Genomic DNA, 16,385 nt, shown 5'->3' on the forward strand with positions numbered 1-16,385 from the left:
ACTGAAGGGAGCGCCGCACTGTCGGAGGGGCAGTACTGAGGGAGCACCGGACTCCAGGGTTCAGGTGAATGGGACTCGGGGCTGACTTCTGTCGGAGAACCGTCACACAAGACAATTGGCTGAACAGCCTCCTGTAAAGCTCCATTAAACAAAGCTGCTTGCTGCCGTGCACTAATCCTGTGCCTCCGTTTCATTGCAGCGTGATCGAGGTGCCATGTCTGGCTCCGTCGGCAACCAGGCGGACGTGGTAAATGTAAACAGCTGTGTGATCCCCTCGCTGACTCTCAACCTCCGCTCCTCACACAACGAGCTCCTCAACGCCGACATCAAGCGCTCCACCCCGCCCAAGGGCCGCAAGGTCTACGCCTCCACTGACCTCCAGGCTGCCATGGGGCTGGTGGAGGAGGCCCCCAGCACAAAGTGGATGAAGGACGGGCAGAACAAGATGCGCAAGGCCGCGGAGAGCGAGAAGCAGGACCAGAACCGCAACATCACCTCCAAGACAGGAGAGACGGAGAGCTTGGGCAACAAGGAACACACGGAATCTCCGGACAAGGGCCAGGCGACCTCGCGGAGCAAAGGCTTCCTGAGTTACTACATGGGGCTGGAGTTGTCCCTCGACACGTGCGGCGGGGACCCAGACACGGGCCAGCCGCTGCTCATCCACCTGGAGCAGGGGGACTTTGAATCGTGCGGGCCGGATTCGGCCGCCCCGCTCCCTGAGGTCCGGACAGACTCGGTGCCGATGGTGGACACAGAGCCACCGGCACAAGATGCCGGCAGGACTGACCCCACCAGCCCTCTGGAGGCACCCAGTGACGATCGCAAGAGCTCGTGTCTGTTCTTCGGGATGAGGAACAGGGCGGCCAGTGATGAGGACTCGAGCTGGACCAGTTTGTCTCAAGGCAGTGCTTCCTGGAGTTCGCCTGACGATATCGGTAAGGTTCAACTTATCTCCACCTTAGCTTGTGGAACCAGGGTGCTGAGAAATCTGGGGTTAAATTCACAGTAATTAGAGTAATGTTGAACCCCCGTGAACCATGGCTTTGATACAACGGGCAGGCCACTTCAGGGGGCATTTCAGAGTCAGTTACGTTGGTGTGGGACTGGAGTCACATGTAGGCCCAGATTGGGTAAAGACGGCAAGTTTCCTTCCCGAAAGGACATCAGTGATCTGCCAGCTTCGTGGTCACTCGGCGTATAAACCCTGGACCCACCATAGCAGTCTCGGGGGAACAGGCCCTGCCCCCACTGTCCCCATCTCCAGATTCCTTTGGAATTCTCTGCCCCGGAGACCTGTGGAAGCTCAGTCGTTGAGTATATTCAAGACCGAGATCGATAGATTTTTGGACTCTGTGGGGATCGGGCAGGAAAGTGGAGTTGAGGTCGAAGATTGGCCATGATTTTATTGAATGGCGGGGCAGGCTCGAGGGGCCGAATGGCTGACTCCTGCTCCTAATATGAGAAGAAGCTTGCCGGGAACATAAAAACTGACTGCAAAAGCTTCTATAGATATGTGAAGAGAAAAAGATTAGTGAAGACAAACGTCCCTTGCAGTCAGATTCAGATGAATTTATAATGGGGAACAAAGAAATGGCAGACCAATTGAACAAATACTTTGATTCGGTCTTCACGAAGGAAGATACAAATAACCTTCCGGAAGTACTAGGGGACAGTGGGTCTAGTGAGAAGGAGGAACTGAAGGATATCCTTATTAGGTGGGAAATTGTGTTAGGGAAATTAATGGGATTGAAGGCCAATAAATCTCCAGGGCCTGATAGTCTGCATCCCAGAATACTTAAGGAAGTGGCCCTAGAAATAGTGGATGCATTGGTGATCATTTTCCAACAGTCTTATCGACTCTGGATCGGTTCCCATGGACTGGAGGGTAGCTAATGTAACAACACTTTTTGAAAAGGGAGGGAGAGAGAAAGCGGGGAATTATAGACCGGTTAGCCTGACATCAGTAGTGGGGAAAATGTTGGAATCAATTATTAAAGATGAAATAGCAGCGCATTTGGAAAGCAGTGACAGGATCGGTCCAAGTCAGCATGGATTTATGAAGGGGAAATCATGCTTGACAAATCTTCTGGAATTTTTTGAGGATGTAATGAGTAGAGTGGACAAGGGTGAACCAGTGGATGTGGTGTATTTGGACTTTCAAAAGGCTTTTGACAAGGTCCCACACAAGAGATTGGTGTGCAAAATCAAAGCACATGGTATTGGGGGTAATGTATTGACGTGGATAGAGAACTGGTTGGCAGACAGGAAGCAGAGAGTCGGGATAAACGAGTCCTTTTCAGAATGGCAGGTAGTGACTAGTGGAGTGTCGCAGGGCTCAGTGCTGGGACCCCAGCTCTTTACAATATACATCAATGATTTGGATGAAGGAATTGAGTGTAATATCTCCAAGTTTGCAGATGACACTAAACTGGGTGGCGGTGTGAGCTGTGAGGAGGACGCTGGGAGGTTGCAGGGTGACTTGGACAGGTTAGGCGAGTGGGCAAATGCATGGCAGATGCAGTATAATGTGGATAAATGTGAAGTTATCCACTTGGGGGGCAAAAATACGAAGACAGAATATTATTTGAATAGCGGCAGATTAGGAAAAGGGGAGGTGCAACGAGACCTGGATGTCATGGTACATCAGAGATTGAACGTTGGCATACAGGTACAGCAGGCGGTGAAGAAGGCAAATGGTATGTTGGCCTTCATAGCTAGGGGATTTGAGTAAGGAGCAAGGAGGTCTTACTGCAGTTGTACAGGGCCTTGGTGAGGCCTCACTTGGAATATTGTGTTCAGTTTTGGTCTCCTAATCTGAGGAAGGACGTTCTTGCTATTGAGGGAGTGCAGCGAAGGTTCATCAGGCTGATTCCCGGGATGGCAGGACTGACATATGAGGAGAGACTGGATCAACTGGGCCTTTATACACTGGAGTTTAGAAGGATGAGAGGGGATCTCATAGAAATATATAAGATTCTGATAGGACGGGTTAGATGCGGGTAGAATGTTCCCGGTGTTGCGGAAGTCCAGAACCAGGGGACACAGTCTTAGGATAAGGGGTAGGCCATTTACGACTGAGATGAGGAGAAACTTCTTCACTCAGAGAGTTGTTAACCTGTGGAATTCCCTGCCACAGAGAGTGGTTGATGCCAGTTCATTGGATATATTCAAGAGGGAGTTAGATATGGCCCTTATGGCTAAAGGGATCAAGGGGTATGGAGAGAAAGCAGGAAAGGGGTCCTGAGGTGAATGATCAGCCATGATCATATTGAATGGTGGTGCAGGCTCAAAGGGCCGAATGGCCTACTCCTGCACCTATTTTCTATGTTTCTAGTTCTTGTGTCCGTGCTGTGTACCCACCGTATCGGGGTCTGTGCCCAAGTGGAGGGAAGTGGGATGTTATGGTGGGGACAATGGTGCTGGATACTGCTTGGGTGAGGACTGGCTCACTCAGGCTGCGGTTACCCAGGATCTGTCTCTCTGGGCTGGGCTCTTCCACTGCTTTAGGGACCCCCTGGCTTCAATGTGCAGATTTTCCACCGTTCGATTGCAATTGTTGATGTGTATATGTGTTTATTTAGCGGGGTGAGTGGACGGCAGTCTGTGTCAGCAGCCACCCTGTGCCCTGCACAGTCTCTGGTCACTTACTCTGTTTGCTCTTATCAGCCTGATAATACGCCGTGCCTCGGCCAGAGTCCACTGCTGCCCACTGTTTGCCCAGGGCTGGTCCAGTCATTTCCTGCTGTGTTCAGCTTAATCACAAACCGTTCATCCTCACCCCTTACCCTGCAACCCAACCCTGATTACTTCAACTTGGCTTTACAGCTTGCAAGCCTGAAATTCCTTCATTGAATCAATAAGGGGTTATGGGGAGCGGGCGGGGAAGTGGAGCTGAGTCCATGATCGTATCAGCCGCGATCGTATTAAATGGCGGAGCAGGCTCGAGGGGCCGAATGGCCAACTCCTGTTCCTATTTCTTATGTTCTTATGTTCTAGGCAGTGGTTCAATGGGTGACTGAAATTATTAAATGCAGTTGGCTTCCGTATCCATTGATTTAAAAAAAAACAATTATTCTTGGGATGTGAGCGTCGCTGGCAAGGCCAGCATTTATTGCCCCTTGAGAAGGTGGTGGTGAGCCGCCTTCTTGAACCGCTGCAGTCCGTGTGGTGAAGGTGCTCCCACAGTGCTGTTAGGGAGGGAGTTCCAGGATTGTGACCCAGCGACGATGAAGGAACGGCCGATATATTTCCAAGTCGGGATGGTGTGTGACTGGGAGGGGAACTTGGAGGTGGTGGTGTTCCCATGTAATGAAGGAAAAAAATGGGACTGAAGAGTGACAAATCCACAGGACCTGATGGTTTCCATCCAAGGGTTTAAAGGAATTGGTTAGCACGTTGCAGGTGTCTGAACTAAAGTAGTGGACAGGGGAATGTCTATGGATGTTATTTATATGGACTTCCAGAAGGGATTTGATGAAGTCCCACAAGAGTCTTTTAACTAAGGTAGAAGCCTACGGAATTGAGGGCAAATTATTGAGCTGGTTAGGAAATTGGCTGATCGGCAGGAGACAGGCAGTAGAGATAATGGGTAGTTGCTCAAATTGGCAGAATGTGACTAGTGGTGTCCCATGGGGATCTGTGTTGGGGCCTCAACTATTCACAGTATTTAGTAATGACTTCAATGGCACAGAAAGCCATATATCCAAATTTGCCACTGACACATAGGTGGCACTGTCTCGATGAAACCATAACATTACGGCGCGTTTATTTGTACTAAGTGAATTGCAAGCGTTTCTCTGATTGGTTCTCCATTATCACATGACCTATTACTAATTGGTCCCTGTTAAGTATGGAAGAACTCCACAAGACTGAGTACTGTGAGCTAAAACTGATGTGACCTTAGTCTCTTTAACACAACTCCAGAGTGCCTGAGCAGCATGGCAGACAACCTTTTATACTCCCTTGCACCGTGCAGGTGACCCTTGGGCCTCCAATAGTTGCGCCCCCTGGTGACAAGTCTTACACAGTTACAATGTTTACATACAGAACAGTCCTCTTGGAGGATAAGCCACACCCTGAAGTTTCTCTGGATTGTGCAAATGGAACCGCCCAGCTGAACTTTGCACATTGTAACATGATCCATTTGGACTTTAGAAGTCAGAAAGGACACATCCCTCCCCCAGCCAAAGTGCCTAAACGAAGCCCCCCCCCCCCCCCAGCCCCCGCCGTGGATGGGGGGCATTGTGTGCGGATTGTTCACGGGTTTATTGGGTATCAAGTGTCAGTGTTGTGACCACCACCTGGATTTTATCCTTTCCAACGCTGTCGGGTGTGGTTGTAAAGGGGGTTGGAAGAACATGAGTTGTCTACACTGAATTCCCTCACCACCCACCCCGTCTCCCGTCTCTCACCCCTCCCCCTCCCCCTGAAACAGTCTCTGTCTCTCTCCCCTCTCCCCTCTTTCCCCCCCGCCCCACGGTCTCTACCCACCGCTCTCCCCCTGGCTCGGGGTAGCCCAGCAGGGACGTGGTGTTCGGGGCCAGTTCCGACGCATGCGCAGAAAAAGGTTGGTGTAAATTGCGCTGGGGAGACGGAGTCGGAGACTATTTGTCCGAACACGTGTCCGGAAACGCACGTGTAGAAGCGCGAGCTAGGTGAAATAGTCTCTGCGTGAAACTACAGCAGGACATCGAGAGATTCAGTGAATGGGCAGAACGGTGGCAAATGGATTTCAATGTAGGTAGATGTGAGGTCGGCCACTTTGGACCTAAAAAGGTTAGAGCAGGGCACTTTTTAATTGGTGAAATGCTGAATACAGTGGAGTCCAAAGATACATAACATAGAAATAGGAGCAGGAGTCGGCCATTCGGCCCCTCGAGCCTGCTCCACCATTCATAAGATCCCGGTTGATTTTCTACCTAACGCCACCTTCCCGCACGATCCCCATATCCCTTAACTCCCTTTGATCCCAACAGTTCATTGACCCCTGCCTTGAATATACTCAACGACTGAGCCTCCACAGCCCTCTGAGGCAGAGAATTCCAAAGATTCACCACCCTCTGAGTGAAGAAGTTTCTCCTCATCTCAGTCCTAAATGGGCTTATTCTGTGACTGTGACCCCGTGTTCTAGCCAGGGGAAGCATTTTCTCAGCATTAACCCTGTCAAGCCCCTTAAGAATGTTATATGGTTCAATTAGATCACCTCATTCTTCCAATCTCCAGTCTGCTCAAACTCATCCCAGGAACCAGTCTAGTGAATGTTCGCATCACTCCCTCTAAGGCAAGTACGTCTTTCCTTAGGTAAGGAGATCAGAACTGTACACAGTACTCTGGGGGGGGGTCCAGGTACATAGATCGTTAAAATGTCACGAACAGGTACAGAAAAAAATCAAGATGGCTAATAGAATGCTGGCCTTTATATCTAGAAAACAAGGGGGTAGAAGTTATGCTGCAACTATCAATAATACAATCACTATCACAAAAGAAGTAGTACTCGATAAAATAATGGGACTAAAGGTGGACAAGTCCCCTGGAGCTGATGCCTTACATCCTAGGGTCTTAAAAGAGGTGGCGGCAGGGATAGTGGATGCATTGGTTGTAATCTACTAAAATTCCCTGCATTCTGGGGAGGTCACAGTGGATTGGAAAACCGCAAATGTAATGCCCCTATTTTTTTTAAAAAAAGGAGGGAGACTGAAAGCAGGAAACTATAGACCAGTTAGTCTAACATCTGTCGTTGGGAAAATGCTGGAGTCCATTATTAAGGAAGCAGTAGTGGGACATTTGGAAAAGCAAGATTCAATCAAGCAGAGTCAGTATGGTTTTATGAAAGGGAAATCATGTTTGACAAATTTGCTAGAGTTCTTTTGAGGATGTAATGAACAGGGTGGATAAAGGGGAACCAGTGGATGTGGTGTATTTGGATTTCCAGAAGGCATTCGATAAGGTGCCACATAAAAGGTTACTGCACAAGATAAAAAAATTTCACGGAGTTGGGGGTAATATATCAGCATGGATAGAGGATTGGCTAACTAACAGAAAACAGAGAGTCGGGATAAATGGGTAATATTCCAGTTGGCAAACAGTAACTAGTGGGGTGCCGCAGGGATCTGTGCTGGGTCCTCAACTATTTACAATCTATATTAATGACTTGGATGAAGGGACCGAGTGTAATGTAGCCATGTTTGCTGATGATACAAAGATGGGTGGGAAAGCAAATTGTGAGGAGGACACAAAAATCTGCCAAGTGATATAGACAGGCCAAGTGAGTGGGCAAAAATTTGGTAGATGGAGTATAATGTGATAAAATATGAGGTTATCCACTTTGGCAGAAATAATAGAAAAGCAAATTATAATTTAAATCGAGAAAAATTGCAAAGTGCTGCAGTACAGAGGGACCTGGGGGTCCTTGTGCATGAAACACACAGTTAGTATAGATGTACAGCAAGTAATCAGGAAGGCAAATGGAATGTTGGCCTTTATTGCAAGGGGGATAGAGTATAAAAGCAGGGAAGTCCTGCTACAACTGTACAGGGTATTGGTGAGGCCACATCTGGAGTACTGCGTACAGTTTTGGTCTCCGTATTTAAGAAAGGATATACTTGCATTGGAGGCTGTTCAGAGAAGGTTCACTCGGTTGATTCTGGAGATGAGGGGGTTGACTTATAAAGATAGATTGAGTAGGTTGAGCCTTTACTCATTGGAGTTCAGAAGAATGAGAGGTGATCTTATCGAAACATATAATGAGGGGTCTCGACAAGGTGGATGCAGAGAGAATATTTCCACTCAGCAGAAGCCAAAACTAGAGGGCATAGTCTCAGAATAAGGTATCGCCCATTTAAAACTGAGATTAGGAGGAATTTCTTCTGTGAGGGGTGTAAATCTGTAGAATTCTCTGCCCCAGAGAGCTGTGGAGGCTGGGTCATTGAATATATTTAAGGCAGAGATAGACAGATTTTTGAGCGATAAGGGAGTAAAGGGTTATGGGGAGCGGGCGGGGAAGTGGAGCTGAGTCCATGATCAGATCAGCCATGATCGTATTGAATGGTGGGGCAGGCTCGAGGGGCCAAATGGCCGACTGATGCTATTTCTTATGTTCTGTTTCTTATGTTAGACTACACCTGGGGCACTGTGAGCAGTTCTGGGCACCGCACCTTAGGGAGGGTATACTGGCCTGGGAGAGAGTGCAGCCTAGGGTTACCAGGATGGTACCCAGACCTCAAGGGTTAAGTTACGAGGAGAGATTACACAAACTCCGGTTGTATTCCCGAGAATTTAGAAGGTTAAGAGACACTGTTCCTGCTGGTTTGGAAGTCTAGGATTGGGAGCATGGTCTTAAAATTCAAGCCAGACCTTTCAGGGGTGAAATCAGGAAACACTTGTACACACACTGTGGTGGAAGTTTCGAACTCTCCTCGAATGGAATTGATGCTCGATCAACTATTCATTTGAAAACTGAAGTTGGACGCTTTTTGTTAACGAAAGGTCTTGAGGGAAAAGGGGCACAGACGGGTATGTGGAGTTAGGTCGCAGCTCAGCCCTCATCTCATTGACTGGTGGAACAGGCTCGAGGGGCTGAATGGCCTCCTCCTGTTCCAATGTTCCCTCTCGCTCGGCCCTGCCCCTTCGCGCACCCCCCCTCCCCTTGTATGGCTCCTCCGCCCTCACCCTGCCCCCCCCCTCGCCCATCCCTGCCCTCTCCCCGGGGGTGGGTGGTCTGTGACCCTCTCCCTCGGCGTGTGGCTGAGGAACCAGTGAGCTGGGACCGGGGGCGAGGCGCCGTGAGGGGGAGGGGGAGGGGGGGGCGAGGCGCCGCGCCGCGAGGAGGAGGGGCCGCGAGGGGGAGGGGGGTGAGGCGAGGGGGAGGGGGGGACGAGGCACCGTGAGGGGGAGGGGGCGAGGCACGGGGAGGAACCGTGAGGGGGAGGGGGCGAGGCACGGCGAGGGGGAGGGGCTGCGAGGGGGAGGGGGGGCGAGGTGGAGGGGCCGCGAGGGGGCGGGGGAGGGAGGCAGGTGGAGGGGCTGCGAGGGGGCGGGGGAGGGAGGCAGGGGGAGGGGCCGCGAGGGGGAGGGGCCGCGAGGGGGAGGAGGGGAGGGGCGAGGCGCGGGGAGGTGGGGCGAGGCGCCGCGAGGGGGGGGGGGCGGAAAGGGGGAGGGGCAGGGGCTGCGAGGGGGAGAGGCCGCGAGGGGGAGGGGGGGCGAGGGGGAGGAGGGGCGAGGGGCCGCGAGGGTGAGAGGGGTGCGAGGCAGGGGGAGGGGCCGCGAGGGCGAGGGGGGGGGCGAGGGGCCGCGAGGGGGAGGGGCCGCGAAGGGGAGGGGGGGCGAGGCACCGTGAGGGGGAGGGGCTGCGAGGGGGAGGGGGGGGGGCGAGGCGCTGCGAGGCGGACGGACGGACGGAGTTGCTTTGCCTCAGCCTGTGCAGAGCTCCGGCGAGAGTGCCTGGGAGGCATCAGCAGTAGGAGCTCAGTCGATATAATGTACTCGAAGGATTACTTCCTGGCCATCATATTGTTGGACCATTACCCAGGTACCGAGCGAGGTGTGGGGGTGACTGAGGTTCACAGACCCCGGGCCTGCTGTGCGTCGCACTGACCTGCCCGGGGCTGTGCTCCTCGGGCCTGTTTACAGCGACAATGTCTGCGTTTATTCTGTGCGATGGAAGGAGCCGTGAGCAATCAATTGTTCTGCGGCTGAAACTGTTCCAGGGACCAGCTTAACGCAGCAACATCTGGGCCTGTTCCAGCAGCAGAGGCTGTCTGTGAGCTTCATATAGTCCGCAGTGCTGGCAACTGCAAGCTGGGTGGGTCTCTCCGGGTGGTCTGTGGTGCTGGGTGGGTCTCTCCAGGTGGTCTGTGGTGCTAGGTGGGTCTCTCCGGGTGGTCTGTGGTGCTGGGTGGGTCTCTCCAGGTGGTCTGTGGTGCTGGGTGGGTCTCTCCAGGTGGTCTACGGTGCTGGGCGGCAGTGGTTGGGAGTGATGCTTGGAGAAGGGTTGAGGGACGTGCTGTCCGATCACAGCTTCCGAGCAGGGGAAAATGGGGAGGGCGGGGGCGACGGGGAGGGGAGGATGGGGGCGGGGGCGACGGGGAGGGGAGGATGGGGGCGGGGGCGACGGGGAGGGGAGGATGGGGGCGGGGGCGACGGGGAGGGGAGGATGGGGGCGGGGGCGACGGGGAGGGGAGGGGGGTGGGGAGGGTGCGACGGGGAGGGGAGGGTTGGGCAGTGATGAGGGGAGGGTTCAGATAAAGGGGAGCGTGGGCAGGGGAGAGGTGTATGTGGGGGTAGGGAATGATGGACACGGGGTTGGTGAGGTCAGGGGGAGGGGAGGGTGAGCTGCTATGATGTATCTGTGTTTAATCTGGCCTGTCCCTTTACATGTATTGATTAGTTAAGCTCAATGGCGACTCGGTTTACACAGGATTACATCGAATATATGGCACAGAAACATGCCGGCGTTTCTGCTCCACTCGAGCCTCTTCCCGTCTTTCCTCATCTAAATCCATCAGCACAACCGGCTCGGGTTGGCAATCAGTAACCAGTGGGTTGCCGCAGGGATCAGTGCTGGGACCCCAACTATTTACAATCTATATTAACGTCTTGGAAAAAAGGACCGAGTGTAACGTAGCCAAGTTTGCTGACGATACAAAGATGGGAGGAAAAGCAATGTGTGAGGAGGACACACAAAATCTGCAAAAGGACATAGACAGGCTAAGTGAGTGCGTAAAAATTTGACAGATAGAGTATAATGTTGGAAAGTGTGAGGTTATGCACTTTGGCAGAAAAAAAATCAAAGAGCAAGTTATTATTTAAATGGAGAAAGATTGCAAAGTGCCGCAGTACAGCGGGACCTGGGGGTTACTTGTGCATGAAACACAAAAGGATAGTATGCAGGTACAGCTAGTGATCAGGAAGGCCAATAGAATCTTGGACTTTATTGTAAAGGGGATGGAGTATAAAAGCAGGGAAGTCTTGCTACAGCTATACAGGGTATTGGTGAGGCCACACCTGGAATACTGCGTGCAGTTTTGTTTTCCATATTTATGAAAGGATATACTTGCTTTGGAGGCAGTCCAGAGAAGGTTCACTAGGTTGATTCTGGGGATGAGGGGGTTGACTTATGAGGAAAGGTTGAGTAGGTTGGGCATCTACTTATTGGAATTCAGAAGAATGAGAGGTGATCTTATCGAAACGTATAAGATTATGAGGAGGCTTGACAAGGTGGATGCAGAGATGGAGACTAGAACTAGGGGGCATGATAGAATAAGGGGCCACCCATTTAAAACTGAGATGAGGAGGAATTTCTTCTCGGTTGTAAATCTGTGGAATTCGCTGCCTCAGAGAGCTGAGGAAGCTGGAACATTGAATAAATTTAATTGAGATAGACAGTTTCTTAAACGATAAGGGAATAAGGGATTATGGGGAGTGGGCAGGGAAGTGGACCTGAGTCCATGATCGGATCAGCCATGATCGTATTAACTGGTGAAGCAGGCTCGGGGGGCCGTATGGCCTACTCCTGCTCCTATTAATTATGTTCTTTTGCAACCTTCCCCCTTCTCCCTCATATGTTTATCTAGCCTCCCCTTAAATGCATGCAGGGGTCAGTTAGAGAGTAATTGCTGCAAGAAGGTTCTGTAGATTGGCAGCTGCCTGTAAATGTCTGACTCCTTCCCTTGGGGATATTGCCTTTGCCTGTTCCTCAGCTCTTCGTTTGTCATTTAACCCTCATGTTGAAACAACCCGTGTACTCGCTCTCCATCACCCTCTCTGGGGAGGTCACCAGCCTGGTGGATAGGGCAATGGCCAGAGATGGTGTCCACACTGACTTCCCGAAAGATGGAGTGCAACGTGGGGACGTGCGAGGCCATTCCCTTTGTACAGAGAGAGACAAATTGGGATCTGTTGATGGGAGGGCCTCGGGGCTGTGGAATAGAAATGGGACTTAGGGGTCATGTGCACAACTCACCAAAAGATAGCGCACGGATACAAGAAAGATGAAAAGTGAGATGGATAGAGATCGGTTGGGTATCGAGGGATATGGAGCAAGGTGGGTAAATAGATCTGAGATCATTAAATGGCAGAACAGCCTCAAGGGGTTGAATGGCCTCCTCCTGTTCCTAAATCGCCCCGACATTACTCACCAATTAGTTTGGGTTTCGCCAGAAGCACTCTGCTCCAGACCTCATGGTCTGTACGTGGTCCCAGTCTATGTGCCCAGGTGCGCACATGCCTGTGTGTGTGTGTCAGTGCGTTTGTGTGTCTGTGTCTATGGCAGATGCAGGAACACTGCACTTGGCAGCGATACTCCCATGGTTAAAGAGCTTCGCAACACTCACTGTCTGAATAAGGGTCTGGTCGCCCCCGGGGTTGAGGGTGTGAGTCCCCTCCCCGGTGCAGTGATCGAGTCTGCGATGGGTATTTGGTTGTGGGAATGTTAAGGGGGAGGGCTCACCCTGCTCCCACCCAGTGTCCAGACCACCATGTCTCCATGTGGTTACATGCCTGATGTCATTTGGCAGCTTCTCCAGGCCGATGGGATTCACACCGCCCCAGCCTAGGCTGCGGATTTAATGGCAGCTCTGTGTCCGTCACTGATGGTATTTTTAGTAACCAGCAGTTACCATGCCTGTAATTTCACATCCAGTTTAAACCCAGGAGTGCGGAGCCAGGGTCCAGGGATGGGCTGGTGGCCTGCTCCGGGTTCCTGTGCGATATCTCTGGAACACGGCACAGTTAGCTGCTGCAGGTCCAGCCTGGACTTCCTACTGAAGCCGGCCTTTCACCCCCCAAGTGCTAATACCAGCTGGCCACCTGGCCCTGCATCCAGCCACAGACATTACTGCGAGCCCCGTGCTGGGCCCTGCTCCGAGTTTAGCCCAGGAGTTTGTCGGATTAACATCCTGAGATTTACAAAGGAAGGATGGAGGCTCCGGAGATCACTGCAGCTCCCGGGGGAATTTATAGTGACCTTCCCGTTGTCGGAATGGAGCGAACAGTGACTGACCCGGGTTTGTGTTTATTGGGGTGCTGACCCGGGTTTGTGTTTATTGGGGTGCTGACCCGGGTTTGTGTTTATTGGGGTGCTGACCCAGGTTTGTGTTTATTGGGGTGCCGACCCGGGTTTGTGTTTATTGGGGTGCCGACCCGGGTTTGTGTTTATTGGGGTGCCGACCCGGGTTTGTGTTTATTGGGGTGCCGACCCGGGTTTGTGTTTATTGGGGTGCCGACCCGGGTTTGTGTTTATTGGGGTGCTGACCCGGGTTTGTGTTTATTGGGGTGCTGACCCGGGTTTGTGTTTATTGGGGTGCTGACCCGGGTTTGTGTTTATTGGGGTGTGTGCTGACCCGGGTTTGTGTTTATTGGGGTGTGTGCTGACCCGGGTTTGTGTTTATTGGGGAGTGTGCTGACCCGGATTTGTGTTTATTGGGGCGTGTGCTGACCCGGATTTGTGTTTATTGGGGCGTGTGCTGACCCGGGTTTGTGTTTATTGGGGTGCTGACCTGGGTTTGTGTTTATTGGGGAGCTGACCCGGGTTTGTGTTTACTGGGGTGTGCGCTGACCAGGGTTTGTGTTTATTGGGGTGCTGACCCGGGTTTGTGTTTATTGGGGTGCGTGCTGACCCGGGTTTGTGTTTATTGGGGTGCGTGCTGACCCGGTTTGTGTTTATTGGGGTGCTGACCCGGGTTGTGTTTATTGGGGTGCGTGCTGACCCGGGTTTGTGTTTATTGGGGTGCGTGCTGACCCGGGTTTGTGTTTATTGGGGTGCGTGCTGACCCGGGTTTGTGTTTATTGGGGTGCGTGCTGACCCGGGTTTGTGTTTATTGGGGTGCGTGCTGACCGGGGTTTGTGTTTATTGGGGTGTGTGCTGACCCGGTGGGATATCTGTGTCAAGGAGTCAGCACAGAAGAAGGCCATTGGGCCCATCGAGCCTGTGCCGGCTCTGTGAGAGAGCGATCCGATCAGTCCCATTCCCCCTCTTTTCCCCACAGCCCGGCACATTTCTCCCCTTCAAGTATAGAAATATAAAAAATATGTGCAGGAGTAGGCCATTCGGCCCTTCGAGCCTGCACCGCCATTCAATAAGATCATGGCTGATCATTCACCTCAGTACCCCTTTCCTGCTTTCTCTCCATACCCCTTGATCCCTTCAGCCATAAGGGCCATATCGAACTCCCTCTTGAATATATCCAATGAACTGACCTATGGTAGAGAATTCCACAAGTTCACAATCCTGAGTGAACAAGTTTCTCCTCATCTCGGTCCTAAATGGCTTACCCCTTATCCTTAGACTGTGACCCCTGGTTCTGGACTTCCCCAACATCAGGAACATTCTTCCTGCATCTAACCTGTCCAGTCCCATCACAATTTTATATGTTTCTATGAGATCCCCTCTCATCCTTCTAAACTCCAGTGAATACAGGCCCAGTCGATCCAGTCTCTCCTCATAGGTCAGTCCAGCCATCCCTGGAATCAGTCTGGTGAACCTTCACTGCACTCCCTCAATAGCAAGAATGTCCTTCCTCAGATTAGGAGACCAAAACTGAACACAATACTCCAGGTGAGGCCTCACTAAGGCCCTGTACAACTGCAGTAAGACCTCCCTGCTCCTATACTCAAATCTTCTAGCTATGAAGGCCAGCATGCCATTTGCTTTCTTCACCGCCTGCTGTACCTGCATGCCTACTTTCAATGACTGATGTACCATGACACACAGATCTCATTGCACCTTCCCTTTTACTAATCTTCACCATTCAGATAATCTGCCGCCTTGTTTTTGCCACCAAAATGGATAACCTCACACTTATCCACATTATACTGCATCTGCCATGCATTTGTTCACTCACCTAATCTGTCCAAGTCACCCTGCAGCCTCTTAGCGTCCTCCTCGCAGCTCACACCGCCACCCAGCTTAGTGTCATCTGCAAACTTGGAGATATTACATTCAATTCCTTCGTCTAAATCATTAATATATTTTGTAACTAGCTGGGGTCCCAGCACTGAGCCCTGCGGCACCCCACTAGTCACTGCCTGCCATTCTGAAAAGGACCTGTTTATTCCGACTCTCTGCTTCCTGTCTGCCAACCAGTTTTCTATCCACGTCAATATGTTACCCCAAATACCATGTGCCTTAATTTTGCACCCTATTCTCCTGTGTGGGACCTTGTCAAAAGCCTTTTGAAAGCCCAAATACTCCACATCCACTGGTTCTCCCTTCTCTACTCTACTAGTTACAACCTCAAAAAAATTCTAGAAGATTTGTCAAGCATGATTTCCGTTTCATAAATCCATGCTGACTTGGACCGATCCTGTCTCTGCTTTCCAAATGCGCTGCTATTTTATCTTTAATAATTGATTCCAACATTTTCCCCACTACTGATGTCAGATTAACCGGTCTATAATTCCCTGTTTTCTCTCTCCCTCCTTTTTTAGCTACCCTCCAGTCCATAGGAACTGATCCAGAGTCGATAGACTGTTGGAAAATGATCACCAATGCATCCACTATTTCTAGGGTCACTTCCTTAAGTAATCTGGGGTGCAGCCCATCAGGCCCTGCGGATTTATCGGCCTTCAATCCCATCAATTTCCCTAACACAATTTCCTGACTAATAAGGATTTCCTTCAGTTCCTCCTTCTCACTAGACCCTCGGTCTCCTAGTATTTCCGGAAGGTTATATGTGTCTTCCTTCGTAAAGACAGATCCAAAGTATTTGTTCAATTGGTCTGCCATTTCTTTGTTCGCCATTGTAAATTCACCTGATTCTCACTGTAAGTGACCTATGTTTGTCTTCACTAATCTTTTTCTGTTCAGATATCTATAGAAGCTTTTGCAGTCAGTTTTTATGTTCCCTGCAAGCTTCCTCTCATACTCTCTCTTCCCCCTCCTAATTAAACCTTTTGTCTTTCTCTGAATTTTAAATTTCTCCCAGTCCTCAGGTTTGCTGCTTTTTCTGGCCAATTTATATGCCTCTTCCTTGGATTTAACTCTATCCTTAATTTCCCTTGTTAGCCACGGTTGAGCCACCTTCCCCATTTTATTTTTACTCCAGACAGGGATGTACAATTGTTGAAGTTCATCCATGTGATCTTTAAATTTTTGCCATTGCCTATCCACCGTCAACCCTTTCAGTATCATTCTCCACAGTCTATTCTAGCCAATTCACGTCTCATACCATCGAAGTAACCTTTCCTTAAGTTCAGGACCGTAGTCTCTGAATTAACTGTGTCCCTCTGCAACTTAATAAAGAATTCTACCATATTATTGTCACTCTTCCCCAAGGGGCCTAGCACAACAAGATTGCTAATTAGTCCTCTCTCATTACACATCACCCAGTCTAGGAAGGCCAGCCCTCTAGTTGGTTCCTCGACATATTGGTCTAGAAAACCATCCT

At 50.9% G+C, this 16,385-nt stretch overlaps 1 protein-coding gene across 2 annotated transcripts in view; it reads left to right on the top strand.

Annotated features, from left to right (window-relative positions):
- The first annotated feature begins 203 nt into the window (after positions 1–203).
- LOC139274940 (amyloid beta precursor protein binding family B member 1-like) overlaps positions 204–16,385 on the top strand; it is a 38,769-nt gene continuing 22,587 nt past the window's right edge. For both annotated transcript variants that reach the window (XM_070891687.1, XM_070891686.1), the window contains exon 1: positions 204–938. In XM_070891687.1, the coding sequence (XP_070747788.1) occupies positions 215–938 (724 nt within the window). In that variant the 5' untranslated portion in view covers positions 204–214. The remainder of the gene's footprint in view (positions 939–16,385) is intronic.

This window comes from Pristiophorus japonicus, chromosome 10, assembly GCF_044704955.1.
Source record: "Pristiophorus japonicus isolate sPriJap1 chromosome 10, sPriJap1.hap1, whole genome shotgun sequence".
NCBI classification, from domain to species: domain Eukaryota; kingdom Metazoa; phylum Chordata; class Chondrichthyes; family Pristiophoridae; genus Pristiophorus; species Pristiophorus japonicus.